General features: G+C 54.7%; 8 protein-coding genes across 8 annotated transcripts; 5 read left to right on the top strand and 3 right to left on the bottom strand.

Annotated features, from left to right (window-relative positions):
• Positions 1–5,779: 5,779 nt before the first annotated feature.
• MONBRDRAFT_5106 (uncharacterized protein) lies at positions 5,780–10,537 on the top strand (the record flags this gene model as incomplete). Its single annotated transcript, XM_001742664.1, has 7 exons — positions 5,780–5,824; positions 7,766–7,976; positions 8,646–8,772; positions 8,844–9,038; positions 9,146–9,320; positions 9,607–10,027; positions 10,167–10,537. 7 exons carry the CDS (start codon positions 5,780–5,782, stop codon positions 10,535–10,537), a joined length of 1,545 nt encoding a protein of 514 aa, XP_001742716.1.
• Positions 10,538–13,255: 2,718 nt separating this feature from the next.
• Positions 13,256–14,050, bottom strand: MONBRDRAFT_13736 (uncharacterized protein; the record flags this gene model as incomplete). The annotated part of the gene is made up of 2 exons (XM_001742209.1): positions 13,256–13,574; positions 13,698–14,050. 2 exons carry the CDS (start codon positions 14,048–14,050, stop codon positions 13,256–13,258), a joined length of 672 nt encoding a protein of 223 aa, XP_001742261.1.
• A 2,426-nt stretch (positions 14,051–16,476) lies between these two features.
• Positions 16,477–17,140, top strand: MONBRDRAFT_3444 (uncharacterized protein; the record flags this gene model as incomplete). Its single annotated transcript, XM_001742663.1, has 3 exons — positions 16,477–16,572; positions 16,682–16,784; positions 17,043–17,140. Coding segments are annotated over 3 exons (297 nt in total), but the record flags the coding sequence as incomplete, so codon positions are not given.
• A 1,334-nt stretch (positions 17,141–18,474) lies between these two features.
• Positions 18,475–19,339, top strand: MONBRDRAFT_22225 (uncharacterized protein; the record flags this gene model as incomplete). The annotated part of the gene is made up of 3 exons (XM_001742662.1): positions 18,475–18,606; positions 18,694–18,774; positions 18,863–19,339. 3 exons carry the CDS (start codon positions 18,475–18,477, stop codon positions 19,337–19,339), a joined length of 690 nt encoding a protein of 229 aa, XP_001742714.1.
• Positions 19,340–19,665: 326 nt separating this feature from the next.
• Positions 19,666–20,616, bottom strand: MONBRDRAFT_5103 (uncharacterized protein; the record flags this gene model as incomplete). Its single annotated transcript, XM_001742208.1, has 1 exon — positions 19,666–20,616. One exon carries the CDS (start codon positions 20,614–20,616, stop codon positions 19,666–19,668), a length of 951 nt encoding a protein of 316 aa, XP_001742260.1.
• A 210-nt stretch (positions 20,617–20,826) lies between these two features.
• MONBRDRAFT_5102 (uncharacterized protein) lies at positions 20,827–22,392 on the top strand (the record flags this gene model as incomplete). The annotated part of the gene is made up of 3 exons (XM_001742661.1): positions 20,827–20,866; positions 20,931–21,541; positions 21,637–22,392. 3 exons carry the CDS (start codon positions 20,827–20,829, stop codon positions 22,390–22,392), a joined length of 1,407 nt encoding a protein of 468 aa, XP_001742713.1.
• Positions 22,393–22,817: 425 nt separating this feature from the next.
• On the bottom strand, positions 22,818–23,371 carry MONBRDRAFT_5101 (uncharacterized protein; the record flags this gene model as incomplete). The annotated part of the gene is made up of 2 exons (XM_001742207.1): positions 22,818–22,899; positions 23,088–23,371. The coding sequence occupies 2 exons, from the start codon at positions 23,369–23,371 to the stop codon at positions 22,818–22,820; spliced, it is 366 nt and encodes a 121-aa protein (XP_001742259.1).
• A 2,158-nt stretch (positions 23,372–25,529) lies between these two features.
• MONBRDRAFT_13941 (uncharacterized protein) lies at positions 25,530–26,402 on the top strand (the record flags this gene model as incomplete). The annotated part of the gene is made up of 1 exon (XM_001742660.1): positions 25,530–26,402. A coding segment is annotated over one exon (873 nt), but the record flags the coding sequence as incomplete, so codon positions are not given.
• Positions 26,403–26,693: the final 291 nt, after the last annotated feature.

The following is a 26,693-nucleotide window of genomic DNA, read 5'->3' as shown; positions in this document are numbered from 1 at the left end:
CCGGGGGCCCAGTTCGCGAACGGGTGCGCGAGGACATGCTATCCAGCGCAAAGATTGAAGAAGGGCGGTCGGTCGATCGAAGTTTTCAATCGCTACCATGTCAGGCTCCAGCACGTCTGGAGGCCGTCTTTGGGTTGCGAGGAAGCGCGTAAGTTTGAGGAAGCGTTTTGAGAGAGGTTTGAGAGACGTCCGTCGGGACGGAGCGAAAGCTTTGGTGGTGTCTTGAGGTCAATTGAACCAGCTGCGGTCGGCAAGCATTCACAGTGACCAGACCAGGTGCACCGTTAGAATAGCTGTAGAGTCGCTCAATCCCGAGGGTAGGGAAAGTCACAAGAGAGCAGAGCACACAGGAGAGCAAAGGGAAGACAGAATGGCAGGGGGCTTGACGTACCTGCGGTCGGCAAGCATTCACAGTGACCAGACCAGGTGCACCGTTAGAATAGCTGTAGAGTCGCTCAATCCCGAGGGTAGGGAAAGTGCAACTCGTGCCCGACCGCAGGTGTCACAACAAAGGGAAACAACAGTAGCCACAAGCTTATTGCCCCAGGGCAGCTGCCCAGGCATCGTGGGGACCGCGTCACACGCGGTGTTTACTCATGTGACTGCCACGAGGAGGATCAAGCCCAGGGGGTCCAAAAGTAGGTGTCAATGTGTGAGGTCGTCGTAGCTATGGAATACCAATAGGAAGACCCATAGCGACCGATGCTGAGTGTGTGCGAAAGCAGTGGGAGTGTTCAAATGCGTGGAAGCACGGATTTGACGCTAACAAAATCTGGTGGTGTCGTGAGGTCAATTGAACTAGCTGCGGTCGGCAAGCATTTACAGTGACCAGACCAGACAAACCCTTGGAATGGTTCTACAGACGTTCTGTGCAACCCGTACCGGCCAGAGGTATCACAACAAACAAACAACAACGAACAACGGTATACGCGGGCTGATCAGACAAGCCTGTCTGCCAAGACATTGCAAAAGTGCACGAAGCACACGGGTCGACGCATGGAGGGCACGCCTCAGTACGTCTAGGTGTGTATGTTAGTCAGGGGATGAAGTCATGTCAGCTAGAGGGGTTACTGTGGGAAGACCCTCGTAGAGAACGCTGACTGTGCGAAAGCAACTGAACAACGGATTTGCCGCTAGCAACTAGCACCCAGTTCAGCTCATCCTAATTGGCCGTGTAGTATACAACCAGCTCGGGATACATTTGGGCATTCTCAAACACAATCACCTCATGGAATTGCCCACGCGGCGTCGCAACAACCGAGTCATACCTGCAGAAATTCAATGGCAAACGCAACAGTCGGATCAGGAGGCGGTCAGGAGGCGGCCAAAGGCAACATGCAACACATGGTTCGTGTTGTCCAACGCACCGCTCGTTCTTGGACGCATTGGGCAGAAGCGGTGGCGCCAGCGCCCCAGAAGAAGGTGATGGATGGGCATGCGCATGACCCAGCAGTGCTCGCGTGATGACGAGCATTCGTTCGCCATTGGGTCCGGCACCGGCGTACTGATGACTCTGAAATCATGTGAGCACCTTGCGTCAGCACAACAGCACTTGGGTACACAGGCGAGAATGACAGCAAGCGCGGCAATACCTTGCCGGGATGGTCAGCCAAGTAAACACCAAAACCAAATCGGTGGCCGGCACTGCTGCCGGCAAAGCGATAGTCAAGACCCAGGCGCACAATCTTGTCACGCAACATTGTGTCAGGGGCGATGCCGTGGAGCAGCAGGCGCTCTTGGCAGGATGTATCGCGAAGAAGAGCTGGAGAGCCCGAGAGCGCATCTGACGTGGACGTTTGGAGTTGATCATAATGCTCCTGACTTATGATACGATGCAACATCTCGCGTCGCTTGGCGCTGTAGCGCTCCCACAGCACCGGGTTGTGCACGCGCTCTACCCGTTGCACTGCAAGATTCGCTGGTTCTCGCTCATCGGTGTTCAGCTGTGTCAATAGCTCAGCCACCTAGCCACCCAGTAGATTCAAATCAGACGACTTGCGGAAGAGCAACCCCCCCCCCAAAAAACAAAAAAAACAAAAAAAACAAAAACAAAAACCGCAAAAAACAGATCACAAGCAACGCACTTCTGAAATGAGCTCGGGCGCATCGCGCAAGACATCAATGGTTGGCCCGACTTGGGCAAAGGCAGGCTGCTGCGCAAAGTTCCGGGCGCTGAAAAGGTTTGGCCGTTGCTTTGGATCTGTTGCAAGCAAAGCTCGCGTTTCCTTGTACAAATCACTCGACGAATCGCACATCTGCATCAGAGACGCCAAAGTGAGTTTCCACATGAGAGGCGCGGGGCTCAGTTGTCGTTTCAGAGAATCACAATACGATTTACCTCAGCCGCCAAGTGCGGAAAACCGAAATTTGCGTTTCCTGCTACTGAATCCCATGTGCATTTGTCAACAAGCTGATCCGTGGGTAAACGAGCAGGCGGCACTGTTTGTGGATACATGTACGTGTTGTAGAGCACGCAGCCAAAGGAAAAGGCATCCTGTGCCGGGCGTGCACCCACGCGGCCCATTCCAAAAAGCACTTCGGGTGCCACATAGCCTGCCGTGCCCGACGATGCAGTGGCTGTGCATGGTAGCATTGTGGCTTCAGCGGCGGCCTTGGCAATGTCAAAATCGCCCAGCCGCACGACGGGCTGATCCTCCGAGCCGTCTAACATGACATTGCTCAGCTTGACATCCCGGTGCACCAAGCCCTTGCTATGCATAAACGCCAGGGCCGTGCGCAGCTGGTTCATCAATTCCGAAGCCACAGTCGAGGTGGCCATGTGGCGCGCCTTACCGAGCCACTGCTGCAGATCCCCTTGCGTACACCACGGCTGCACCAAGTAGGCGCTTGGGTGACCGTCTCGCACGCCCACGAGCGCGCCAAGGACCGGAATGATGTGTGGGTGCTCAAGCTGGCGCATGGCGCGGAGCTCGCGGAGAAACGTACGACACTGATCCTGCTTATGTTGCCGAGCAAATGCATACTCCTTGACGGCCAAATCTTGTTCAGGGCACTCTGGAAGCGCGGCACGAGCTTTATACACCTTGTGATTTTGGCTGTAATGAAGATCAAGCTGACCCAGGCTGGAGAGCGTCAAACCCTGGTCTACTTCGGTCATGGCCTCCAAGATAAGACTGGCCGGAAGGTCGGGCCCAAGCACAGTGCGGAGCCGCGCTCCCAGCGTGCTCTGTTCAGGGTGCAGAAAGACCAGCAGTGCTGGGAAGTGTCGGTGCAGCAGCTGGGCGAGCTCTGCGACGTGGTCCACGTGTGGTTGATCTGCTAATTGTTGTCGCAAGGTGTCGAGCCGTCCCTTCTTTTCTTGGAGCTTGTGTTCGAGGCTTGGGCGCACATCTTCAGGCAGTTGTTGTAATACCGCAATGATAGTTTGAATCTCTGTCTCCACCTTGGTTAGTTCCTCGTGGGCAGCAACCGATTCATCATCAACGTCTTGAGTCAAGCTGTTCACCTGACTCATGCACGAGGCCAACACGGAGCGCGTCGTGACCTGCCAGTCGATCATGTCTTGCAATTGCTGCATCAGAGCTTGCGACTCGTGGTGTACAAACGCCAAGTACCAATCCTGATGATCGTAGTCTGGAGGAGCAATTTGCTTGAGACCATTGAGCTCGAGCAGGCTCAGCTTCTCGTAAGCTTGACACAGCTCCTCCCAGGCCTCGGGCAATGCCTTGTCTGGCGGCGATGCACTTGCATCCACGCATTGCGCGCATTGCCGTAGCGTTTCCACGCGATGAATCGTGTCGATGGTTCCCGCTCTTGCCACGGCGCCCAGGGCATCGATCAAGGCCAGCACTAGACGTTTGAGGTTGCTGTTGGTGCTGGTGAGCATTTCTTGACGCTTGGGTTCTACGCCACTCAGAACGATGACTTTACTCAGGGCCGCTGCTAGGTCGGTGGGTGGTAAGTCAGGCGCGATTACTGGCATGGTGGGTGGAACTGGGCATGCTGCCAGCACGGTCTGAAGCTCAAGAAAAACAGGCTGCAGCTGAAACCCAGTTGTGACATCGTGCAGCTCTTGCAGCACTGTTTCTAGGTCGTCAGTGTTTGGGTCCAATTGCTTCAAGCGGTTGTTCAACGCTTCGGGCGCTTCCAGTGCCTGGTCGAGTGCGTTGAGAGCCTGGGTGGCAGTCGCCTGAAAGGCAGCCCAGTCCATGGCGGGAAACTCTGGTGGGGCTTTATCCATGGTCCTCTGGATATCAGCAACCGCCATTGCAAGATCAGGGTTTTGTTTGGTGAAACCACTGATAAATGCATCGAGGTGAGGGAGGGGATGGGTGGTGGTACGCTCCGGCAGAAGTGGTCTAAGCCAAGTGTCCACCGCCACCACAACAGAGGCCGTGGTCTAATGAAGGGTTGTGTGGTGTCATTGGTCGTAATTAGTTTGGATGAGGTCGTGGGGATTGGGGTAGGAAATGCATTGGGAATGTAGGAGGGGGGAGCAGGCTCACCTCGAGGGTGGGGGTGGTGGGAAGAGGCGGCAGCCAGGCAGAAGGCGGTGCAGGCGTGGGCGGAGCGAGTGGCGCGGGTGGTTGTGACAGGCGAGCCTCGTGAGCAGCAAATACAGGTTCCAGCTCGTCACCATATCCTTCTTGACGTCCGAGATCGAGAGGCGTTTGACTACTCTGAGAACATAGGATTGGAGCGTGTGAGGTGGGCGACGCGGGGACTGAGTTGGCGATGTGCATTTGATTTCTCACAACAAAGGCAAGGTAACAATGTTTCAGAGTACGAGGGCCGCCAGACGCGAGGACATTGTACAAATGGTGCGGGCAGGTAGCAGGGGTCCGAAAGGAGGCGCGTTTGGGGAAGAAAAAAAGAAAGAAAAAAAAAAGGGGGGGGGAGCGTAGCGTGTGTCGAGGGCAACACTGAAGGCACGGCCACCGAAAGCCGCTGGAGAGTATGAAGGAGGCAGAGGCGCGATGGCAAGGGATGGACGGATTGAAGTAACAACATTAGAAAAGGGCAAGGACGGCAGGCGCCGGAGACCAGCGGGGAACAGGGCGGAAGCAGGGAGCATCGACAAAGCGCGGACGCAAAAACGGGCGTAGGAACAGAAGAGAAGGAGCCAGAGGCGGACTGGACGCCCACGGGTGGGCAGGGTGTAGAGGAGAGGAGGGACGGTGCAGAGGCGATGGGCAGCGGGAGCAGGCTCAGCAGCCAGGGGGAAGAGGTAAAAGGGGGAAGAGGGAGGTACTGACGTTGTCCTTGCCATCACTATCGACACCGTGTTTCAACAGCATCTCCACCACCTTGGCATGACCCCAATCGCAAGCCCTGTGCAGTGGTGTATCGCCATCCTGTGGGATCATGCACCAGCATGGCGTACAGGTACAGCATCATCAGCATCATCATCATCATCATCATTTGGTACAGATGTACCATTATAGAGGGGTAAAGGGAAGAAGAGGGAGGTGCTGTACTGACGTCGGTCCTGGCTTTAGCATCAACACCGTGTTTCAACAGCATCTCCGCCACCTTGACATGACCGCTATTGCAGGCCATGTGCAGTGGTGTCAAGCCATTCTGTGGGATGATGCATCAGCATGGCGTACAGGTACACCACATGAGCATCATCATCATGTGGTACAGGTGCACCATCATAGGAGGGGGTAAAGGGGGGAGGAGGGAGGTACTGTACTGACGTTGTTCTTGGCTTCAGTATCAACACCGTGCTTCAACAGCATCTCCGCCACCTTGACATGACCGTTCGCGCAGGCCAAGTGCAGTGGTGTATAGCCATACTGTGGGATGATGCGTCAACATGACGTACAGGAACAGCATCACCATCATCATCATCGTGGTACAGGTGGGGGGTAAAGGGAGGAAGAGGGAGGTACTGTACTGACGTTGTTCTTGGCTTTAACATCAGCACCGTGCTTCAACAACATCTCCACCACCTTGTCATGACCGTTAATACAGGTCCTGTGCAACGGCGTATTGCCATACTAGAATATGTCCATGTTATACCACAACCTCACTCCAGTTAGTAACACATTCAAAATGTAACCAAACATCATATCAAACAGCATGCGTACCTTATCTTTGTGCTGGGCAGCATCTCGAATATCTCGAATACGTTGTTGGTCCCAACTGGTCAACAGCTGCAGCGCCTTTTGTGGATCTGATGATGTACATGCATAGTACAGCTGCTCTCCATCATCACTCATGGTAACGGTATCTCTTTATTCAAACCGCGCCAGCATCAATCTCATGAGCCCCCCTCCAAGTACAACTCGTCTGACAACCCAGAATTCGGACTGGGATTCGACGTGCGCGCGCCGCTTCCAAAACGGCAGCCGGTCAGCGGGTCTTGCTTTTCTCTAGCTGGTACAACAAACGATTCACCTTTGGCCAACAGTTCTCGATCACAGTTGCGAGGACAGGTGTGCTTGGTTGCCCAAGCGCACGCTGTCGACTGCGAGGCGAGATCAGTGGGCTCTCACACCACGGAAAAAAAAACTGGGGCTGTGCTTTCGACCAAAACGTTCTGGCGTCGCCACAAGGCCCCGATCAGGAGAGCGTACTAAGTACAAGCGATCAGTCACCACGCACACACAAAGCAAGACACGTCAAGCCAGCCCGCCGATGCCGATATCGATACCGAGACCGATGCCAAAGAGGGCAAGAAGAAGAAGAAGAAGATGGCTTTTGCAAAGAGGGAACGAGAAAAATGCGAAGAACACATGTTTTTCTCCGAAAAAAGTCAAAATAAAAGTCATGCAAGCAAATTCCAAAGCGTACGGATAACGTGTACGGCCCCCCTTTGCCAGCCATGACAGCTCGCCTGTTACAAGCACCGTCCAAAGCACCGCAAAACTGGGGCTTGTACGTACACGTATGCCAGCCACGGCTTGACAAGCCCGTTTGGCTAACTGCTGACGGGTCACATCAATCTTATCCTCTTCGAGCGACCACTCCTGACAGCAGCTTTAAGCTATCACGCTCATCACGCTCGCCGGCCAGTTGGGCATGGCAGAGAAGGTGGTAGGACGAGTGCGAGGCGCGCTCGCAATGATAGTGCTTCTTGTGCTTCATCTTGTCTTTTTTGTGCTCGCTTGCTCCGTTTCTCCTGCGGCTCGCGGCCCTCGTCACCAGCTCGCGCAGCGCCGCAACCGCCAATATTGAGACACCATTGCCATCAGTCGATGTCATGGCGAATGAAGACGGGGCGGTTGGACTGCTCTGCTTCAGACCTTTGGCAAAGCCCACCTTAAGCATCGACTTTATTCTCTGATCGCGTAGCGATCGACAAGCCCAGCACAAGCGTCACGCATTTCAATTCGTAGGTGCAGCTTGAGCGGCGAATGAAAGAGTGGCCAGGCCGCTACACAGCGTTTGTAGATCTTGGATATTGAACAAGTGAGGATCCGCGCACTAGCCGATGCTATAAAGAACAGCAGCAGCGCACCGCCGGCGTCTGACCTGCTCCGCACGAATCAAGCCTTGAACTGGCACCACGTTGAAATCCGATGAGAACAAGCCAATTCGTACAATGATATGGGAATCAGGCTCGCACCAATGGAATTTGCAGTTTGGTAGGAGCAAAGGGTACGAGTTGCGCCCAATAGTTCTTCAATCGGCTGTAATGTGAAACAGGTTCATCAGTGAGCAAGCTTGCCTCTGCAATCAGAACCGAAAAAAAAAAAAAAAAAGGGCCCACCTCCAGCTGGATGGGATCCTCGTGAATGAGCAGATCCAAGGGCCGTGCACCCGCCTGCCACAGCAGTCCATCACGTATCAATCGCAGGCGCAGCAGAACAGTGGGAAAGTACGGTATCGCGGTGAAAAGCTTACACAGTCTCTCATCTGGGTCGGCATCACGTATCAATCGCAGGCGCAGCAGAACAGTGGGAAAGTACGGTATCGCGGTGAAAAGCTTACACAGTCTCTCATCTGGGTCGGCATCGTGCCGCAAGAGTGTTTGGATGCCCTCTCGGCTGGCACAGAAGGCTTCGCAGGTTAGATGGAGTGGCGTTTGGCCGCGCTAATTACAACCAATAATAGGTGTCCCCCGGAGGTGCCAATCGAATTTTGAATTTTGAATTTGAATTTTGAATTTGGAGAAGTGCAAAATATGCTGGAGCGAAGTGCTTCCCGGAAACTCGACAAATTTTAATTTTGAATTTTGATTTTTCATGCCCACATGGCGAGCACGGACGCGCGGGCGTCGCCCGCTCTGGTTGCAGAGGCCGTGGCAGCTCCTCGTGATCCTGATGTAGGTTCAACAGTCCCTTTTCTCATGTCATTCAGGGCCATGTCATCGAGGTGGGCCTTTCAATTCATTATCCAAACTGCATTGCCGCAGTGGCGCGATGACAGTCTGTCGCCATTATCGCCCACCAATGTAGTGGGGCAAGAGACCGGGCACACCGTGGATCCCGTGCATACAGATGCCCCGACGCGTGAGCTTGAAGTACGCTGCGCGATGTTTCGTGGCGGTTTGTGTATGTTCCACGTGTAAATGTTTTGCAGAGCCCTCATGTCAGAGTTGTGCGACGTGGCGTAGGTGAATGGGTTCCCATTTCCGGATGTTGTCGCGCTTGGGTCAGACGATACTGATCTTAACTCAGCCTTTGTGAATGCCGTCCAGCTGCTGAGTACATTAGCTGCACATCTTCGCCTTGCAGCCTGGTGCAAAATCGACAATGCCGATGGACAGCTCAGGGTCAAGAACATACCATATGGCCCGGGCAACTCTCGCCTCCGTGGTTTTGATCGGGATCACGCTCGTTTTCTCAAGAGCTTTGTCTCCCAGTGCGTCAGAAGTCCATGCACGTTCCGTCATTTGTACTGGTCTGGCATGTAATCAGCTTGTCTCTTTTTAGGGCTGGTGTTGAACGATTGTTGTTCGAATATACCAACGGCTTGTACATCCCAGACGGCCGTGGTGCTTCGCAGGGCGGAGAGGTTCGCGGCCTGTGCTTGTATACACCAACAAGGAACTACGATGATCCTGAGGGCATGCACGATGCCTGTCGACACCTTCAAATCCGTGCATTTCTGGCACGCCTGGCAGCAAGGTCAGGAGTGCTGGGTGCTTCCTTGGTTGCGGGTTGGCATCAAAGGTGCTTCTTGCCATCATCATGGGTCAGTAAGGCATTAGATCACACCATGTTTGCGGTTACAGACTGCAGCCGTTTCTCCCAAGGTTGCGAGAGGCGTCAAAGGCGCACTCACAGTCATGGATCAAGAAGTATGGACCAGTGCCGCAATCAGCAATTGGCGCGCATGCGTCGGATGAAGTCCGCGCTGCTGAGCTCCTATACTTTGCTGAGGCGATGATCATCGCCACACTCAGGGAGGTGAAGCATCGCAGGTTAGTTGAGGCATGCCTCACAAGGCGGGTCCCCACCAATGATGCAAAGAATAGGGCTTCTGCTGCTCTGCTGCGTCTTCTTCAACCCTTGTTGAATTGGTTTGAAGAGGAAATGCCCACCACGACTGGCGACGCCGATGGTACCTCAGGCCGAAAACCATGTGGTATTTGGGTTCATGTATGTGGTGCCCTGCTGCTGGTTCGCGGGCTTGCTTGCACGTCATGTGTATGCCCCTGATCTTCTTTGCATTGTTTCTCGTTTGTATGTATAGCTTCAACACGATCTCATGTCTTGGGACGCTATGGTAAGAATGAGGCGCGTGGCCCACTTCAATGTGTCGGACGGCGAGTCTAAGAAGCTCAAGGCCTCCAGGAACCAGAACTTGTTGAATGTGACCGAGCCCAGGGTAGAAAGTGCCCTCAAGTTCTTTGACGAGACTGCGTTGTCTGACGATGAGCTGGAGCTTTTGACTGCGGACGCATGCGGGGGCGAGGCCAACGCATCAACAAATGTCATACGTGTGACGGCACTGGGCCACGAGTACGAGGACGAGGAGGACGGGCAAGATGTCGATGTACAAAGTGAAGCAGATACCAGGGCGAGTTCAGTCGCCATGTCGGATATCACAACTCCCTCTACGGTCCGACAGAGTCGGGGCTCGGGTCGCAGTAAGCGGCCACGCATTTCCCCTGGTGAGCTTGGAATCATCTTAGCTTGTGATCGAAACCTTGGTTTCACTTTTGATTCATGGAAAACAGGTTATTCTCATCTCGTGGTCGGCCCCGCTGTGGTTGTTGGCAATTGTGCTACGTGCATCTTCGCTCGCACTAGGATCCTCTTGTGAGGCCGCATCGAGCGATCACCCAACAGATGCTGTCCTCCAACAGCTTCTACGACAGCAACATGACCATGTTACTTTGTCAGAGGAGAGTAGGGACAGGCGACAAGCAGAACAGCAGCTATTTCAAATGCGCATGCAGCAGGAGCAACTCACTTTTCAGGCTGAACAACAACGAAAACAGCTTGAATTCCAGGTTGAACAGCAGGAGCGAAAACTCAGGTTCCAAGCAGAACATGAGCTTGCAATGGCCCGCTTGAAGCACGAGCAAACAATGCAACTGTCGCAATTGCAAATGAACTACCAGAGATGGCGCGTTGAACGAGGTGAAGAGGCCCTGCACCAAGACGCAGCGCCCTCGTGACTATGAGTGCCTTCTCGTATTTATGTCTATTTAATTTTTTGCATGTCCCTTGTGAAAACTTCACAAACTGTACGGTGCCGAGTCAATTGATTCACAGATTGCTCTCGGTGTCGCTGCCCACACATGCCGTGTGGCCATGCCCCAGTAAAAAACTCATCAAGCGTTGGGGCAGATGTCACTCCGAAGGAACGTGCGGTTTGGTTGGGGAGGCCGATTTGCCAACGCTTGATAAGCACGGCGTTGTGCATCAAATGGCAAAACACAACACGGTGGTCGATGCGCGACTGTCGCACGGCGATAGATTTAACCCTCAAACGCTTGAAAAAATATTTGATGCCTGTGATGGCATCCAGCACTGCAGTGAATGAACACCGACCCACAGTTTTGCGATGTTTCCAGTATCCTACCGTAGCCGTTGGCCCCAATGCAGTGCTCAACAGAGACTCGAGCTCGCGTGGCCTGTCGACAGTATGGCTGCCAAAAGGTATTCACGTGAAAGCAAGAAGTGGGATCACAGTCAAATTGTATGCAGACAACAGCAACACGGTCGTACCATGAGAGCTTCTCCAAGTGCAGCGGAAGAAGAAACACTGACGATGCCACGGTCGGGGTTGTGTGGGTAGCCACAGTCGCCGAGAATGACATGGTGCTCGGGCCAATGGTTCCGCACCAGATCCGTAAGCCGGCTTGCCGTGAACATTGCTCTACAGAATAGACGACAGAGTCTCACGTCAGCGCATGATCCCAGTCACACAGCGCTCAGCAAAGACGTACTTATCATTTGAACGCCCGGCGCAAGGACCCCAGGCACTAAGGATGAGGCCAGATGCATCTGTCAAAATCTGCGTGGAAACTGCATGAAGCTAGAAAGGCAAAAGGGACCGCGTGAGGAGGCTGCATAGGACTTAAACTCGATACATATGCCTCGCACCTTGTGATGTCCATCGTAACATACGGCTTGATTACGGCGAGGCCCTCCGGGGCGATAGACAGGGTAATGAGTACCATCCACGAAGCAAGCGATACGGAGGAACTCGGTGGAAGATCCCCTCATATCCTGCGGTAGGTAATGGCCAATTCCGAGACGACCACATTGGCCCGCTCGAGCCTCAATACGGGACGCACTCCAGGCGATGTATGCAGGGTCAGCAAGCCACGGATGGCGCCGCGCAAGCTCCTGAAAGCTCTCAAATACGGCCGCCTCCACGGCGGTAATGTAGGCACTAGCATCTTTTTCGCTCATATCAAGTTGTAGTAGCCTTGCAAGCGCATCACATGTCAATTCTGCACTGCTATTATATGCCAGAGCGCACAAGGTGGCTTGCCACAAAGGAATGATGCGTTTTTTCGATTGTACAAGTCGTCTTCTATACCTAATCGCATGAAAGAAAGCATAGGGACGCGCAGATTTGAATGCGACAGTAGTGGTACAACGGGAATTCTTTGAGAGGAACAGTGTTGGAATGCGACTGCGATCACACCATACAGTGAACGCACGTTTCAGTGAGGCCATTGCCTGAGGCGCGGTTCATGGCATCGACGACGGCGCGCACGTCCTCCAGGGAAGAAAACGAGTATAGCTTTTAGAAGTCCACTGTGTTGAGAGGCGCCGGAATGGGAACGGCACGTAAGGCCACTGCTACGTCGTATGGACGCACACGCTGAAACTGTTGCTGACTGAGGTATTCAGCGGCACGCTGACTCAGGATATGGGCCATGAGCATTTTAAGGGACTGACCCTCATGGCTCACGCGTAAAAGAAGGTAACATTGCAGGAAGCAATGCAAAGCATTCATATCAGCAAGCTGCTCAAACATACGACGCTCAACGACTGTAAAGCGTCGTTTGTTTTGGAGCTCCACCGCGCGAATCCAGTCTCGGGCTGCAAGTCGACGACGGCGAACAATCATGCTTTGAGGTATGATGCATCGGCCCGGCGCGCCAGCAGCTTGGAGTGCCCCCGGCATTATGAAAACACTCGGGAGCTAACACCGACAGAGACACCTAAACGCTCGACTCTGTTCGAGATACAATCAATATTTTATGGATGACAGAAACTGCGACGCAGTGGCAGAAGGACAGCAACTCGCGGCTGGCCAGAAACGCATGCCGAACCACACATTGAGGCAGAACTGCAAAATATGAAAAACAAAACATCAGAATACGTTTCTGCGGACAAAACATAATATGTCGCGTTCTGGGGGACATCTAATATTCGGAAACATGAGGCAGGTTTTTGTTTTTATTTGGGAGGGGGCGAGGGTGGGTGGGTGGGTGAGCGTCGTGCCGGGGTAACGCTCAAGGAACTGCCACCGAAAGCCGCTCGAGCGTGCGAGGGAGGCAGAGGCGCGATGGCAAGGGATGGACGGATTGAAGTCACAACATTAGAAAATAGGAGAGCGAGAGGAGAGCAGGGCGGAGAACAGGGAGCACCGACAAAGCGCAGACGCTAAACAGGGGAAGAATATGGATAGCGGGAAAGAAAAAACGGAGCCAGAGGTAGAACGGAGGAGCACGGGTGGGCAGGGTGTAGAGGAGCGAGGGACGGGGCAAAGGCGACGAGCAGCGGGAGTAGGAGCAGCAAACAACTACAAAGCAGGGTGACACCTACACTGTGGCCGCCACTCTCGTCCAGGGTCAACTTCGACGGGACGGTATGAACGTGTCGAGTCGGTCCGATTGAAACGTCGGGCAAAGGGAAGCAGAGATTGAATGTTCTTAGTATTCGAGTGCTTTGTCGTACTGGCCCTGGTTCATGTAGACATTAGCCATGCCCGTGAACGTTTTGGCCGTGTTTGGGTGCGCCTCGCCCACCGTCGCCAGTTGGATCTTCAACAGCTTGCCGTGGTACTCGAGCGCCTTGTCGGACTGACCATGGCGGTCGTAGACATGGGCCATGTTCTTGTAGGTGGTAGCAGTGGACAGGTGCGCCTCGCCCACCGTCGCCAATCGGATCTTCAATGCCTTGCCGTAGTACTCGAGCGCCTGCTCGTACCGGCCCTGCTTGTAGTAGACATTGGCCATGTTGTTGTAGGTACTGGCGGTGTGGGGGTGCGCCTCGCCCACCGTCGCCAATTGGATTTGCAACGCCTTGTTGAAGCACTCGAGCGTTTGCTTGTGCTAGCCATGGTAGTTGTTCACATGGGCCATGCCATTGTACGTGGTGGCCGTGTCGGGGTGCGCCTCGCCCACCGTCGACAATCGGATCTTCAATGCCTTGCCGTAGTACTCGAGCGCCTGTTCGTACTGGCCCTGGCTGCTGTAGACAAGGGCCATGTTGTTGTAGGTGGTGGCCGTGTCGGGGTGCGAATCGCCCACCGTCGCCAACGTGATACTCGACGCCTTGCTATAGTACTCAAGCGCCTTGTCGTACCGGCCCTGGTTCCTGTAGACAGCGGCCATGTTGTTGTAGGTGATGGCCGTGTCCGGGTGCGCCTCGCCCACCGTCGCCAAAAATATCTTCAACGCCTTGCCGTTGTACTCGAGCGCTTGCTCATACTCGCCAAAGGCCATCAATACCCGGCCAATCTGCATGCAAAAACTTGCCGTCCTCCGCCTCTCGGGCTCTGGCCGCCACAAGCGCCTGCTCCAGACACCACGCTCGCAGCTGCGCCTTGATCCGGGAGTTCAGCTCCGTAAAGCCCACCGTCGCCTCTACCGTCTTGAAGATCATGGCCCGGTCGCTGGCCTTGAACGCCTCAGCCTTTTGCGCCTGCACCCGCACAAGCATGTCCATCACTTCGTCACCGTCCTGTGCCAAAGCGTCCACAAACCCGTTGACCTCGGCCTCGGGCAGCCGAATGTCCAGCTGCACCTGCCCGTTCAAGGCGTTCATCATTTCAAAGAGACACCAGGCCCGCGTCATGGGCACGGGGTCGCGCCAGGGGCTCATGACCAGCAACACCCGGCCGATCTCCTTGATGTTCTCCTGAAACGTGTTGGACCACCTGCCACATTCAAGGCCGTCAGTGACACAGGAAGCCCGCAACCCGACAACAGCAAGAAACGCACCACTCGTAGGGAAGTTCGGCGGCAGCGTGCTGGTTGTTGGGGACGAGGTCGAGCCAGTAGTAGGCGCCCGGCGCCTCCGTGCGCTCGTGGTACAGCACCGTGGCGAGGGTCGTGGCAAAGCTATACTTCCATGCGTGGGAGACAAAGACGGTGGCCGGCGCGAGGTGGAGCCGCTGTGCGGGGTCCTCGAGGAGCAGGTCAACCCAGGAGCAGGCGCGGGCGTTGGTGAGCGGCATGACGTAGCGGGTGCAGATTTCCGAGGTGGTGAGCTTGTGAAACTCGTCACCAAACTGCTGGCGGAGTTGGGTCTCGAGTCCTTGGAGAAAGGCAGCGCTCACCCCAAGCAGGGCACGCTTCGAGCCTGGAGTTGGATGGGATGTGTGTTGACGATCAGCTGGTGGGGGATGGGGGCGGGGCGGGAGGATGGAGGGAGAGAGAGAGGGAACAGACGAGTGTCTGACCTGGCGGAAGGTCGACCTTAGTGTTGATGTCAGGGGATGGCTCTCGGAGATCGCCGCCGGAGCCAACCTTTGGCGGATCGCCTCTCTCTCGGCTCTGGCCACAGCCCATGATCGCGTGGCGGAAGTAACACACAAATGTGGGCGTGTCGTCGCCGTGGAAAAATGTGACCGTTTTGTCTTACATCCTGATGTTCTTTGAATGCTGTTTTAAATTAAAATTTGGGTCACAAACCGAGGTTGGATTTTGCGGATATAAATGCGCGACCGCTGCCCTCAAGGACTCATAGACCTTTGGACGCCAGCAGTCCTACAACATGATGCACTCTTCGAATAGCTGAATGCGGCTTTGGCTTGCTCAAGGCAAGTTACCCATGCCAGTCGGGGCCACGGCCAATAGCCAGCCGTCCGCGGCCTTGTAAAGCATCACAGCCTGCGCCAATCGATACTGACTCCATGCTGACTACGCCCTGACTCCATGCTGACTACGCCCTGACTCCATGCTGACTACGCCCTGACTCCATGCTGACTCGGGTTCTCGCCTGACCTCTATCCATGTCTGATGCTGGCTCTACCCTGCTGGCGCTCTGCTCTACTCAGTGACTCATGAACCCTTCTTATCGCTCGCGCCAGACCAGGATCGAGGCTGCGTTATCGAAACGACTACATTTTAGTTAATGTCGAAGAATATCAAGCAGATGAAGAAGTGATAATCTCGCATACGGAAACCTCTGCTGAAAATTTTAAAGAAAAAGAGGTTAGAATCGTCACAAGGAAAAAAAAAGATAAGGAAGGCCAACAGCACCATGTATTCCCATCTGGTCACCCACGATAGTACTAGCATGGCCCAACATGGCTTAACTGCGGCGATCGGACGAGAGCCGGTGTATTCCATGTGGTATGACCGTTGGCGAAAGATACCCAGGTAAAAGTGTATATAAAGCTTTACTCTCTTGTTTGAACTGAACACCTTGAAGCGAGCGTTCTTTTAGACGTGTGAAAAAAAAAAATCAATTTTCATCATCACAACAAAATGGCAGTCGACGATACTGTTGGGGCGTGCTTGTATCGCGCCTGTCAAAAGCGCGACCCGAGCGAGGCACTGGCACTGTTGAATAGCTGGTCGCAAGAGGAGATTGCCGTGGCTCTGCCTTATCACGATCGAGTTAGTGAGACCTTGGCACGAGGAGCCAACGAAAGGCCTAGATCCTCACGTTTTTGCCACTGTGCTAGTCTCGGGATACATCGTTTCACCAGGCCGCCGGGAACGGGCTCCGCGACGTTGTCGCCTTTCTGTATGAGCAAGACCCAAAGGGGATCCATCTACAGAATCGGGTTTGATCTTGTCCCCGTGTCTCAAAAACCTTGCCTCCAGGCGTAACTGTGCTCTCTGATCTTGGCTTAACGCTGTGCTGTCCCTGACTGCCCCGCCCCCTTTTTTTTTTTTTTTTTTTTTTTTTTTTGCAGCATGGCTGGACACCGCTTCATCTGGCATGCCGAAGCGGCCACACCAAAGTCGCAGGTCTGCTCCTTGAGCTCAATGTCAATGTCAACTGTTATAGCCAGGTAATTTTGCTTTGGCGCGCCGTGATTCGCACCGACGCTGCGCCAGGATGGGTTTGCTGATCACGCTCATGCTTTTTTTTTTTGTGCAACCCATGTTATTCTTATCAAGTTTGGTGAGACGCCGCTGCATATGGCAAGTCAGGGGGGCCATTGCAGCGTCATTGATCTGCTACTTCAACGCAAAGCTGACGTAGAGGCCACAGACAGAGTGCGTGCCGCGGGCCACCTCGCAGCACGGGCAACCCTGACGCCTCGGAAAAATTTGACTGCATGCCTGTGCCTCGCAATAGCACGATGCAACACCCCTGCACCTGGCCTGTCGCAACGGCCACACTGAAGCTGCACGTCTGCTCTTGAAGATGCGCGCAGACGTGGCGGCACAGACTTGGGTGCGCCCTCGACATGGTGGTTGTTCCTCCTGGCCTGTGCGTGTCAAAGTCATTGCCCTCATGTCTATCTCCCACAGCAAGGTGAAACGCCACTGCACTGGGCTTGCCAGCATGCAAGGAATGCTGAAACCATCGAACTGTTGCTGCGCAACCACGCGAATGTGGACCAAGAGAACAAGGTACAAGGGCTATCCTGCGGATTTTCTATTTTTCAATGCCCCGCTGACCAGTCTAACCTTTTCATAGGAGCAGATCACACCCATTCACCTGGCTCTTGAAGCCTCGCATCACATACAAGAGCAGGTATCTTGAGCTCGGCCCCACAGCTTGGTCAAATATCCTGGATTCACATGGCAATGACCCTTGTGGCTTCGGTCGGGTAGGTTTTGGAGCTCTTGCTGGCTCACAGTAGCAAGCCGTGGACGTACATCGTATCCTCAGATGGAGACCGTACGTGGCATTGCTCTCGACTTGCTGCTCACTCACTTACATGACTGTCGTTACTGTCTTACGCGCCTGCCCTGACGTGTTGATGTCGTTGTTTCTCTGTTCTTTGTACTGCTGCTGTCTCGACCTTGTAGAACAAGCCTTAATGACGCGCCTCTTGCGAAAGCAATGGCTCCACAGCGTGCCTGTCCTGCTCAGTGTTGGCTGGCATCATGAGCCACACTCTTTTGCACAAGACGTCCTCCTCGCTCTTCGGACATACACTAATAATTATTTCTTTTGAGTCAAACATCTTCTAGATGGAAAGATAAAAAATTATTTACGTCCAGTATGGCAGGGTGATACAAAAGCTACTTCGGATGTTAATAATTAATGTTTTTCATGTGTCGTCATTGACGCAAACGACGGTCTGAGAGCACCGTATGCAGCAGCATGCATGTTGCCTGCACCCGGTGGTCTCCACGTGCATGCCAATCTTGGCCCGTGCCAGAAGGCATATTGTGCACCACGTTCATTTCAACCTCGGAGGGGCGGCTGGGCACGTGCATGCAAAGTCTTTCCCTTCTTTGACGACCATTTGGCATGAGCAGTCCGAAAGCTCCACGCCCACGGCCAGAAGGGACTCCCACACAGCTCCGCCGCACGGCTGCGCAGAACTGACCTATTCGCTCTGTGCATCGCCCAAAGAAAACCCATAAGGGGCGCGAAATCAGACGCACATGGCTTTAGCAATTGGCCGTATCAGCTTGGCTCGGCGTGTTGGCCGAGGGAAGGGACAGCGCGTGAGTGACCAACCATTCTGCATCCGTAGCAAACAGCTCCGACACTGTTCAGGCAGACAGACCGCTTACAGTCAACACGCAGTTGTAGCCTTTCTCGCTCCGTGGGGAAACTCCGGCTCCGGCTCCGAGATTTTTTTTGACTCCGAACCCTGGAGCAGGGCGCTTTTGAGCTGGCTGAGCTCACTGGTTCGCCGGCCGCGTGCGGGATTGAGTGGCATTTTCAACTTCCCGTGCATCGTGCCCATCGTCTGACAGACTCGTGCACAGATTCTCGGACTGCCATCATGCTGAAGCTTGGACAAGTCGTCATTGCACTCTGCGCCGCGGCGCTGCTTGTGCAGGCCAATGAGGATGATCTGCAATACTGCGATTGCATCGTGGACGTGAACTGTGACGACTCGGCCGCCATTACCGAGGTAAATGTGCTTTGCTTGAGAACTGATTTCCGTCGCTCGAATCCTGGCGGTACATCTCGACCTGAATGCCCCACTTTGTGAGCACAGGCCATGCAGACGTTGGAGGCCAACGACTGTGCCTCAAATTGCGGTACAGAAATCTGCAGCAAGGCTTTTTTCTACGCGCAGGTATCTCAAACCCGCGATGCATGCCATGGACATGCCATCTTTTTGAAAGGCTGCCCGAGGTGAAGCTGATGCATCTTTGACATCTTAGGCGCACCATGACCACTGCCTGACATCCAAGTTGCCGGCTGGCATTGAAGAGCTTCACGACTTTGAGGGCATTTGCACCGAGTGCTACATTGAGCGTGAGCACGATGATAGTCTGCCCACCTGCGCCAGCTACGAATGCACCTCTGAGGCGGCTGCAACCTCTGCCTTCAATTATCTGGCTGCGAATTGCTCCTCCGACTGCTCGCCTACTGAATGCCAAACATCCTTCCAGACCCTACGCGCCGCTCACGACGGTTGCGACCATGATGACGTGCCCGAAGCCGCGGAGCAAGGTCTCCACGATTTCGAGGATCTGTGTGCCGCTTATGACTGCAATGTCGAACATGATCATGACCATGATCACGACCATGACCATGACCACGACCATGATGACCACACGTGCGCTGCTTCGCGTTCCGGTACCTTGGCCTGGATCCCCCTTGGCGTTGCGGCCGTCGTTGGAGTGGCTTTCATGTAAAAAGTTTTGTGTTAGCCGCTGAATCTGGTCATCCTACTCTTGGTTGGGCTGCCATCAGTCTCAATACACAAGGCCGTGAAATACTTTGATCAATTGACATCTAGATGTAAAACATCGAAATCACTGCGCCATGTTCAACGCTAGAACGATCGCAGTCAAGAAGAAAGCAAAGTGCGCGCAAAAAGACAAGGGGCAGCACCACTAGAACAGATCTCCAGACAATCGCACAAGGCATTGTGCATGACCAATCGTTAAAGCAGCAGGAAGAGCAAAAAAAAGACAAGTTGCAAGTAAACTCAAGGCTGGAAATTAAAAGACACAAACAACTACAAGTCGCTGCACGAACAAGCATCAGGCGAAACACAGTCTTTCAAACCCGAGATGAAGCAATCGCCTACAATCGTGACGTTTCGAAGAGCGTTCACATTGGCCAGCTCGTCGTTTCCAAACACGTACAGGGTATTGACAGAGGTCAAAGACGCCAAAGCGTCCACCTCCGTGAGCAGCGGATTGTTGCTAATGAGGAGAAAGTCGACGCTTCCCAAACTGGTCATAAAGTCCAGCGTTTCAAGAACGGGATTGGACTGAATGGCCAACTGTCCCCCCACGTGCGTCAATGACGAGAGACCACTCAGACTCGTCAGCAAAGCATTGCCACGAATCGTCAGATCCAGTCCAATAGATGAAAGCGTGTCCAAACCGCTGAGGTTGCTCAGAGCGGCGTTACCGCGGATCGCAACATCAAACTCAACAGCAGCCAACGCTTCAAGACCCGCCAATGTTTCGAGGGCTGTGCTCCCGCGGATTTCAAGCGCTTCAACATGTGAGATGGCGGTCATGGATGCCAGAGTGGTCGCGTCAACATCGCAGGTGAAACTATCATAATTCGAAAACGCCACCATGCCATTGATGCGCAGACGATCCTCAAGCAAAGCGGCCGCGTCAGCCAACTGCGCACTTGATTGACACAGAACGTCCCCTTCGTATGCTGGGTTCCGAGTTGTAGTCGAAGTGGTGGATGTCGAAGTTGTCGTCGTCACCGTGGTCGTTGAGGTGGTAGAAGTTGTCGTCGTGCTAGTCGTGAAGGCAGCAAGGCCGATACTCCCACAGGTGCAGCCGACACAGAGGGGATTGTTGGCAATCATACAAGTGCCCGTAATAACCACGCCGTTCAGATCGGCAATGGACTCGAGGTTGTTGTTGCCAGAAATCTTCAAATCGCCATCAATCACAAGTTGACTGGCATCCAGCCCGCTCAAATTACGCAAACCACCCATGTTATTCAGCGTAAAAGATTGCACGGCCCGCAAACTAGAAAGTGGCTCAAGGCTGTTGATATTGGGGTTGCTATCCAAGGTCAAATACGTGCCAATTTCACGCAAACTCTGGAAGGACGAGAAGACGTCATCGGTCATATCGCAGCCCGAAATGATTCGAACATATGTCTCAACCACTTGCACATCCTCGACCAGATACTGGACTGCAGGATGAGATGCGGGATCATTGCAGAAAACTGGACCGCTGCGAGTGAGCAACGAAGTGGAGGTGGTGGAGGTTGAAGAAGTACTCGAAGTCGAGCTCGTGGATGAAGTGCTCGAAGTCGACGACGTGGTGGACGTGGAGCTCGTCGAGCTCGTTGACGATGTACTAGAGGTGGAGCTCGTGGAACTCGTAGACGAGGTACTGGACGTGGTGGACGTAGAACTGGTCGAGCTCGTGCTGCTGGTGGAGCTAGTAGAGCTGGTCGACGAGGTACTCGAGCTGCTCGAGGTGCTCGAGGTTGAAGAAGTGCTCGAAGTCGAGCTCGTGGATGAAGTGCTCGAAGTCGAAGACGTGGTGGACGTGGAGCTCGTCGAGCTCGTTGACGATGTACTAGAGGTGGAGCTCGTGGAACTCGTGGACGAGGTACTGGACGTGGTGGACGTAGAACTGGTCGAGCTCGTGCTGCTGGTGGAGCTGGTAGAGCTGGTCGACGAGGTACTCGAGCTGCTCGAGGTGCTCGAGGTTGAAGAAGTGCTCGAAGTCGAGCTCGTGGAAGACGTGCTCGAAGTCGAGCTCGTGGTGGACGTGGAGCTTGTCGAGCTCGTTGACGATGTACTAGAGGTGGAGCTCGTGGAACTCGTAGACGAGGTACTGGACGTGGTGGACGTAGAACTGGTCGAGCTCGTGCTGCTGGTGGAGCTGGTAGAGCTGGTCGACGAGGTACTCGAGCTGCTCGAGGTGCTCGAGGTTGAAGAAGTGCTCGAAGTCGAGCTCGTGGATGAAGTGCTCGAAGTCGACTCGTGGTGGACGTGGAGCTCGTCGAGCTCGTTGACGATGTACTAGAGGTGGAGCTCGTGGAACTCGTAGACGAGGTACTGGACGTGGTGGACGTAGAACTGGTCGAGCTCGTGCTGCTGGTGGAGCTGGTAGAGCTGGTCGACGAGGTACTCGAGCTGCTCGAGGTGCTCGAGGTTGAAGAAGTGCTCGAAGTCGAGCTCGTGGATGAAGTGCTCGAAGTCGAGCTCGTGGTGGACGTGGAGCTTGTCGAGCTCGTTGACGATGTACTAGAGGTGGAGCTCGTGGAACTCGTAGACGAGGTACTGGACGTGGTGGACGTAGAACTGGTCGAGCTCGTGCTGCTGGTGGAGCTGGTAGAGCTGGTCGACGAGGTACTCGAGCTGCTCGAGGTGCTCGAGGTTGAAGAAGTGCTCGAAGTCGAGCTCGTGGATGAAGTGCTCGAAGTCGAAGACGTGGTGGACGTGGAGCTCGTCGAGCTCGTTGACGATGTACTAGAGGTGGAGCTCGTGGAGCTCGTAGACGAGGTACTGGACGTGGTGGACGTAGAACTGGTCGAGCTCGTGCTGCTGGTGGAGCTAGTAGAGCTGGTCGACGAGGTACTCGAGCTGCTCGAGGTGCTCGAGGTTGAAGAAGTGCTCGAAGTCGAGCTCGTGGATGAAGTGCTCGAAGTCGAGCTCGTGGTGGACGTGGAGCTGGTGGACGAGGTGCTTGAGGTGGACGAGGTGGAGACGATCTCACGAGAGCATGCGATAGACCTGCCCACATCGACATGAGAAAAGAGACAATTTGTAACATCCATTTGACTGCGGATAAACGTATACAAGCAAAGCAAGTGCCTCTGTGGGGTCAAAACGGCTTTGGACAGAATGGCTTAGGACACTCTTACCGAGCGCGGTTGCAACGCTGAGTCGTGAGTACCGCAGTTTGGCTGCCATAATCCGTCGGGTCATAATTGATGCGAAGGAGGGCACAATTTCGCCAGCGAATATTGACGTCGGGGTTGGCAAAAGCCGTCAGGTTGACAGGAGAACCATCGGAAAAGGCCAAAACATCGTTTTCAGCCACTGCCATGCCAAGCCATAGATTGTTGGGCAGCTCAATGCCTTTAAGAATCAAAGCTTGCATAAGATCATCAAGCTCCTCCTGCGTGCGGGGCTCGGCGAGTAGTGCGCCTTGATCTGCACAGGCCACGCTGGCGTCATCGTGCGAGTACGTGCCGGGAACGTCCTTGACGACTTCGACTGGTGGCTCGACCGTAGTGAGGGAGGCGCAATATTCTTCTGGGGAAGGGCGCTCGCACATGAAGAAGCGAGGCTTGAAGCAAGCCTTGGATTTCATGACACCAACTTTCGAGTTGTATTGGATGCAGCGATCCGTGCCACCGAGACCCCCCGAAAAGGGAACAGTGCTGGGGTCGACGGTGCCGCTTGGAAACTCAATCATGCCCGGGTTTTCGCTACTAACATACCCGCCCACCCAAAAGCTTTTGATTGGGGATTGGTCAAACAACGCCGAAATGGCTTCAAAGGCGGCCGGGCTGGAAGGGTCAGCCAAACTGGCCCCAAAGCTGGCGCAGTCGATGACGGCATCTTCCCATTTGGCACGATACGTATCCACCAACATGTACTGACGGTTGTTCTCGCCCACCTGGAAGTTGCCGAGGTCGCATGGAGGCCCGTCCGCACGAGCAACACTGGCGAGGACGATGGCCAAGCAGGCGCCGATGAAAAGGCAATGCTGCCAGCAAGTCATGGTGCCGTGACGCTGAAGGGCACGGCCTTCAATAAAAGACAAGATGGCAAGTGGCAAGAAGCCCGGCCAAGACAGAAAGCTTTTGGGGTGTCCCAGTTTCACACTTGCTCGGCGGTCTACGAGGGGGGATGAGTCTGGGGCAGCGTCGAGCGCGCACCGCAAACTCGTCGAGAGGCAAGTCGCCGGAGCAAGGGCGCGAGCGGATGTCTCAAGGAAAGAGAAAAAAAATAAAAGCATTGCATGTGGGGAGACCAACAACCTCAGCCTTTGTGAGCGCTGCAATGGGCCGGACCCCACCAGCAGGCAAGAGGACACAAGCGAGTCGCGCTCGGGTATGCCATGAGGCGCGGAAGGGAAGGGACACTCCCCCTCTCCTCCGATTCCAGCATGGGAGGGGGTGACCACCAACGAATACGACAAAGCCTTTGATGATGATTGAATCGTTCCAACGGTCGTTCGGCGCAGGCGATATGTGCGTGCATGCACCTTTTCGGTAGACACACGCTCGCGTCGCTCGCGTTCATCAGTTGCGTACATGCAGATTCACTTGCTTGCACGCAGTAAGCTGGTGCATTCTCGCAGCTGGCTAGCAAGAAGTGGCTTGTTCGGGGGCAGTCTCATGTCACGAAGGGGTGGCTTGGGGCACAATTGGTGTCAAGGGCACCACCACCCCTCAACGTCAAAAGAGACGAGACGTGAGCTCTGGTTGACGTTGGAGCGTGATGACTTGAACGTCGGGGGTTCGGTTGGGGGCACCCTGAGGTCGTGATGATGAACATGAAGCTGACATTGTGCGTGTAGGTACGTCCAGGTGTCCATGTCGAAGCAACAGCCGGCGGATGTGGCCTGAAAAAGGGGCATCGGAATCAAACGAGTTCTCGGCGAGCCGACTGAGCGAGCGAGCGCGGCAGCCCTCAAGGCAGTCGACTTGATGCGCAACAACATCTACTCAAACTGCACCATAAGCTTACTCTTCATTCTCGAATACATCTGCAAAAACCCGCATGTAGCCAACATTAACTTACGCTTCCACTGCAGCCGACTGATCCAAAATAAACTCAACCCTCCTTATATAAACGGTATTTTCAATACACCCTCACAGGTGTCGCAAGCAAGCCAGCGCCCTTGCTCGTTTTTGGAGAAAAAAAAAAAAAAAAACGCGCATTCCGCTTCGCCTGGCTGCCGTGTGTGCTGCCGCCTTGACGTGGAACCGGGAGCTGGGGGCTGGGGGCTGGGCTTGCTGTTGGGCGAAAGAATGTCTGCTTGATTGGTAGAAAACAAAAGCACAGGGCATAGCGCCGTTGGGCGTTGGCGTGATCAGCATGGCCACATTGAGCATGCGGTGGCCAGCTGCGCTGCTGCTGCTGCTGCTCGAGATGGTCATCGTCGCTGCTGAGGAGCGTGTGGCCACGCAGCTAGGCACCACCTGTGCGCGTTGGCAAAGCCTCTCTCCGGACATGGTTTTAGATGCCTCGCTGCGCTTTGCTCTTGGTGAGCTCTGCTCGGGCTTGGCGCCTCTCCAACCCGTGCTTAATCAGTCCGCACCGTCACACCACGAGGTAAGGGCAAGTTTGCGTGCGGCGCCATTGAGCCAGCTTCGAGAACTTTACCCGGACTTGCTGGCGTTGCAGGCTTGTTTGCATGTTTGCATTCTTGCTCATGGGTTCTATGCTGGCAGGTGTCAGCTATTCTAGACCCATGGACGGACCAGCTTCGTGCGCGTCGCACCGCGCCCTGCCCTTGGAGGCTGGAGCCCTGGAGCACCATCCGGCCGTCCCTGGACATACCGTCTGGCTTTGACGATGCGGTCCGCGATGATGAATTTGCCGTGGTCTGGTCCAAAGATTGGACAGCAGATTGCCTCATCTCAGCGGCCTTGCTCAACACCACGGCCCGTGCCACGCTCGTGCAAGCGGACCTCTCGGCCGTTGTGGCCTCTATCCAAGCCACCAATATGACCTCTCAGATTCGCACCTGGGCGCAGCGTCTCTCCGTTCTATACATTGGGGCCTCCTTTACCAATGCCTCAGATCTTGCTACCTTCCTCAACTGGACGCAGCCGTCGTCCCTGGGCCTGCGAAAGCAGGCCGCTGCACTTGACATTACGGCTTTGTCCGTTGCCAGCCAGGCCATCGAGCAGCTTGATCTCAGCAACAACATGCTCACCGACATTCCTAGCAACTCCTTTGCTCACTGGCCTCGGCTGCGTCGCCTCTCGCTCTCTGGGAATGAACTGACCGCGCTGCCCGCAAACGTCCTGACGGGCTCCACAGCCCTCGAGGTCCTGAAAGTCGAGAGCAACCAGCTGACGGCCCTGCCGGCTACCTTCCTGACCGGCCTCGTACATCTCCGCAACCTATCCCTCGGTATCAATGAGCTCACGAGCTTAGCCCCAAACTTTCTTTCGGGCCTGACCAACCTGCAGTACCTCTACCTCTACTTCAACCAGCTCACTGTGCTTCCACCACAGTTCCTCCGTGACCAGCACCAGCTCGTGCACCTGAGCCTCGAGGACAATCTGATCGCCAACATTCCGACCGGTGCTTTCGATAGCCTAACCCGCCTCGAGTATCTGTACCTCTACTCCAACCACATCTCTGCTCTGCAAGCCGACGCTTTTGCTCGGCTCACCCGGCTCTTGCACCTCAGCCTGGAATCGAACCGCCTCACTGCCCTGCCCGCTGGCCTCTTGAACTCGTTGCCGCATTTGGAGATGTTGTACCTGTATGCCAACGATCTTACTACGCTACCCGCTCACTTTTTTGATCATCAGGGCTCCCTGTTTCATCTCAGTATGCAGTACAACGCCCTCTCCGAGCTTCCCGCGGGCATCTTTGACCATCTTCAGGCTCTCGAAGCCTTGTACCTCGAATCGAACCAGTTACGCGCTCTCCCTCGCGATGCTTTTCAGGCCCTGACCCGACTACGTATCCTCTCCCTTGAGAACAACCACCTGACCACCCTTCTCCCGGGTGTGTTTGATGCGCAGACGCAGCTGCAGCAGCTCAACATCAGCTACAACGACCTCACAAAGCTGGCATCAGACGCGCTGGTACCATGTCCCCAGCTTCGGAGTCTGGACCTCTCCAACAACCGCTTTGCTGCCCTTCAACTCAATTTGCGTCCCCTGACAATGTTGGAACATTTACAAGGACAGCGTGCTGATTGTCCAGCCAACTATCAAGTCAACCTGGAAACAGCTCCTGGTCTGAGCTTCCTCTCCCTCGACTTTGGGGGAGCCAATGTGCAGGGAATCAGCTGGCAGGACCACCCTCGCCTTGTGCGCCTCGGCCTTGACTTGGGCGCAGACCAGACCCAGGCC

Source organism: Monosiga brevicollis, genomic scaffold, assembly GCF_000002865.3.
Source record: "Monosiga brevicollis MX1 MONBRscaffold_2 genomic scaffold, whole genome shotgun sequence".
Classification (NCBI taxonomy): domain Eukaryota; class Choanoflagellata; order Craspedida; family Salpingoecidae; genus Monosiga; species Monosiga brevicollis.
Note: the sequence above shows the minus strand (reverse complement) of the source record. Positions and strands in the feature narration are given on the sequence as shown.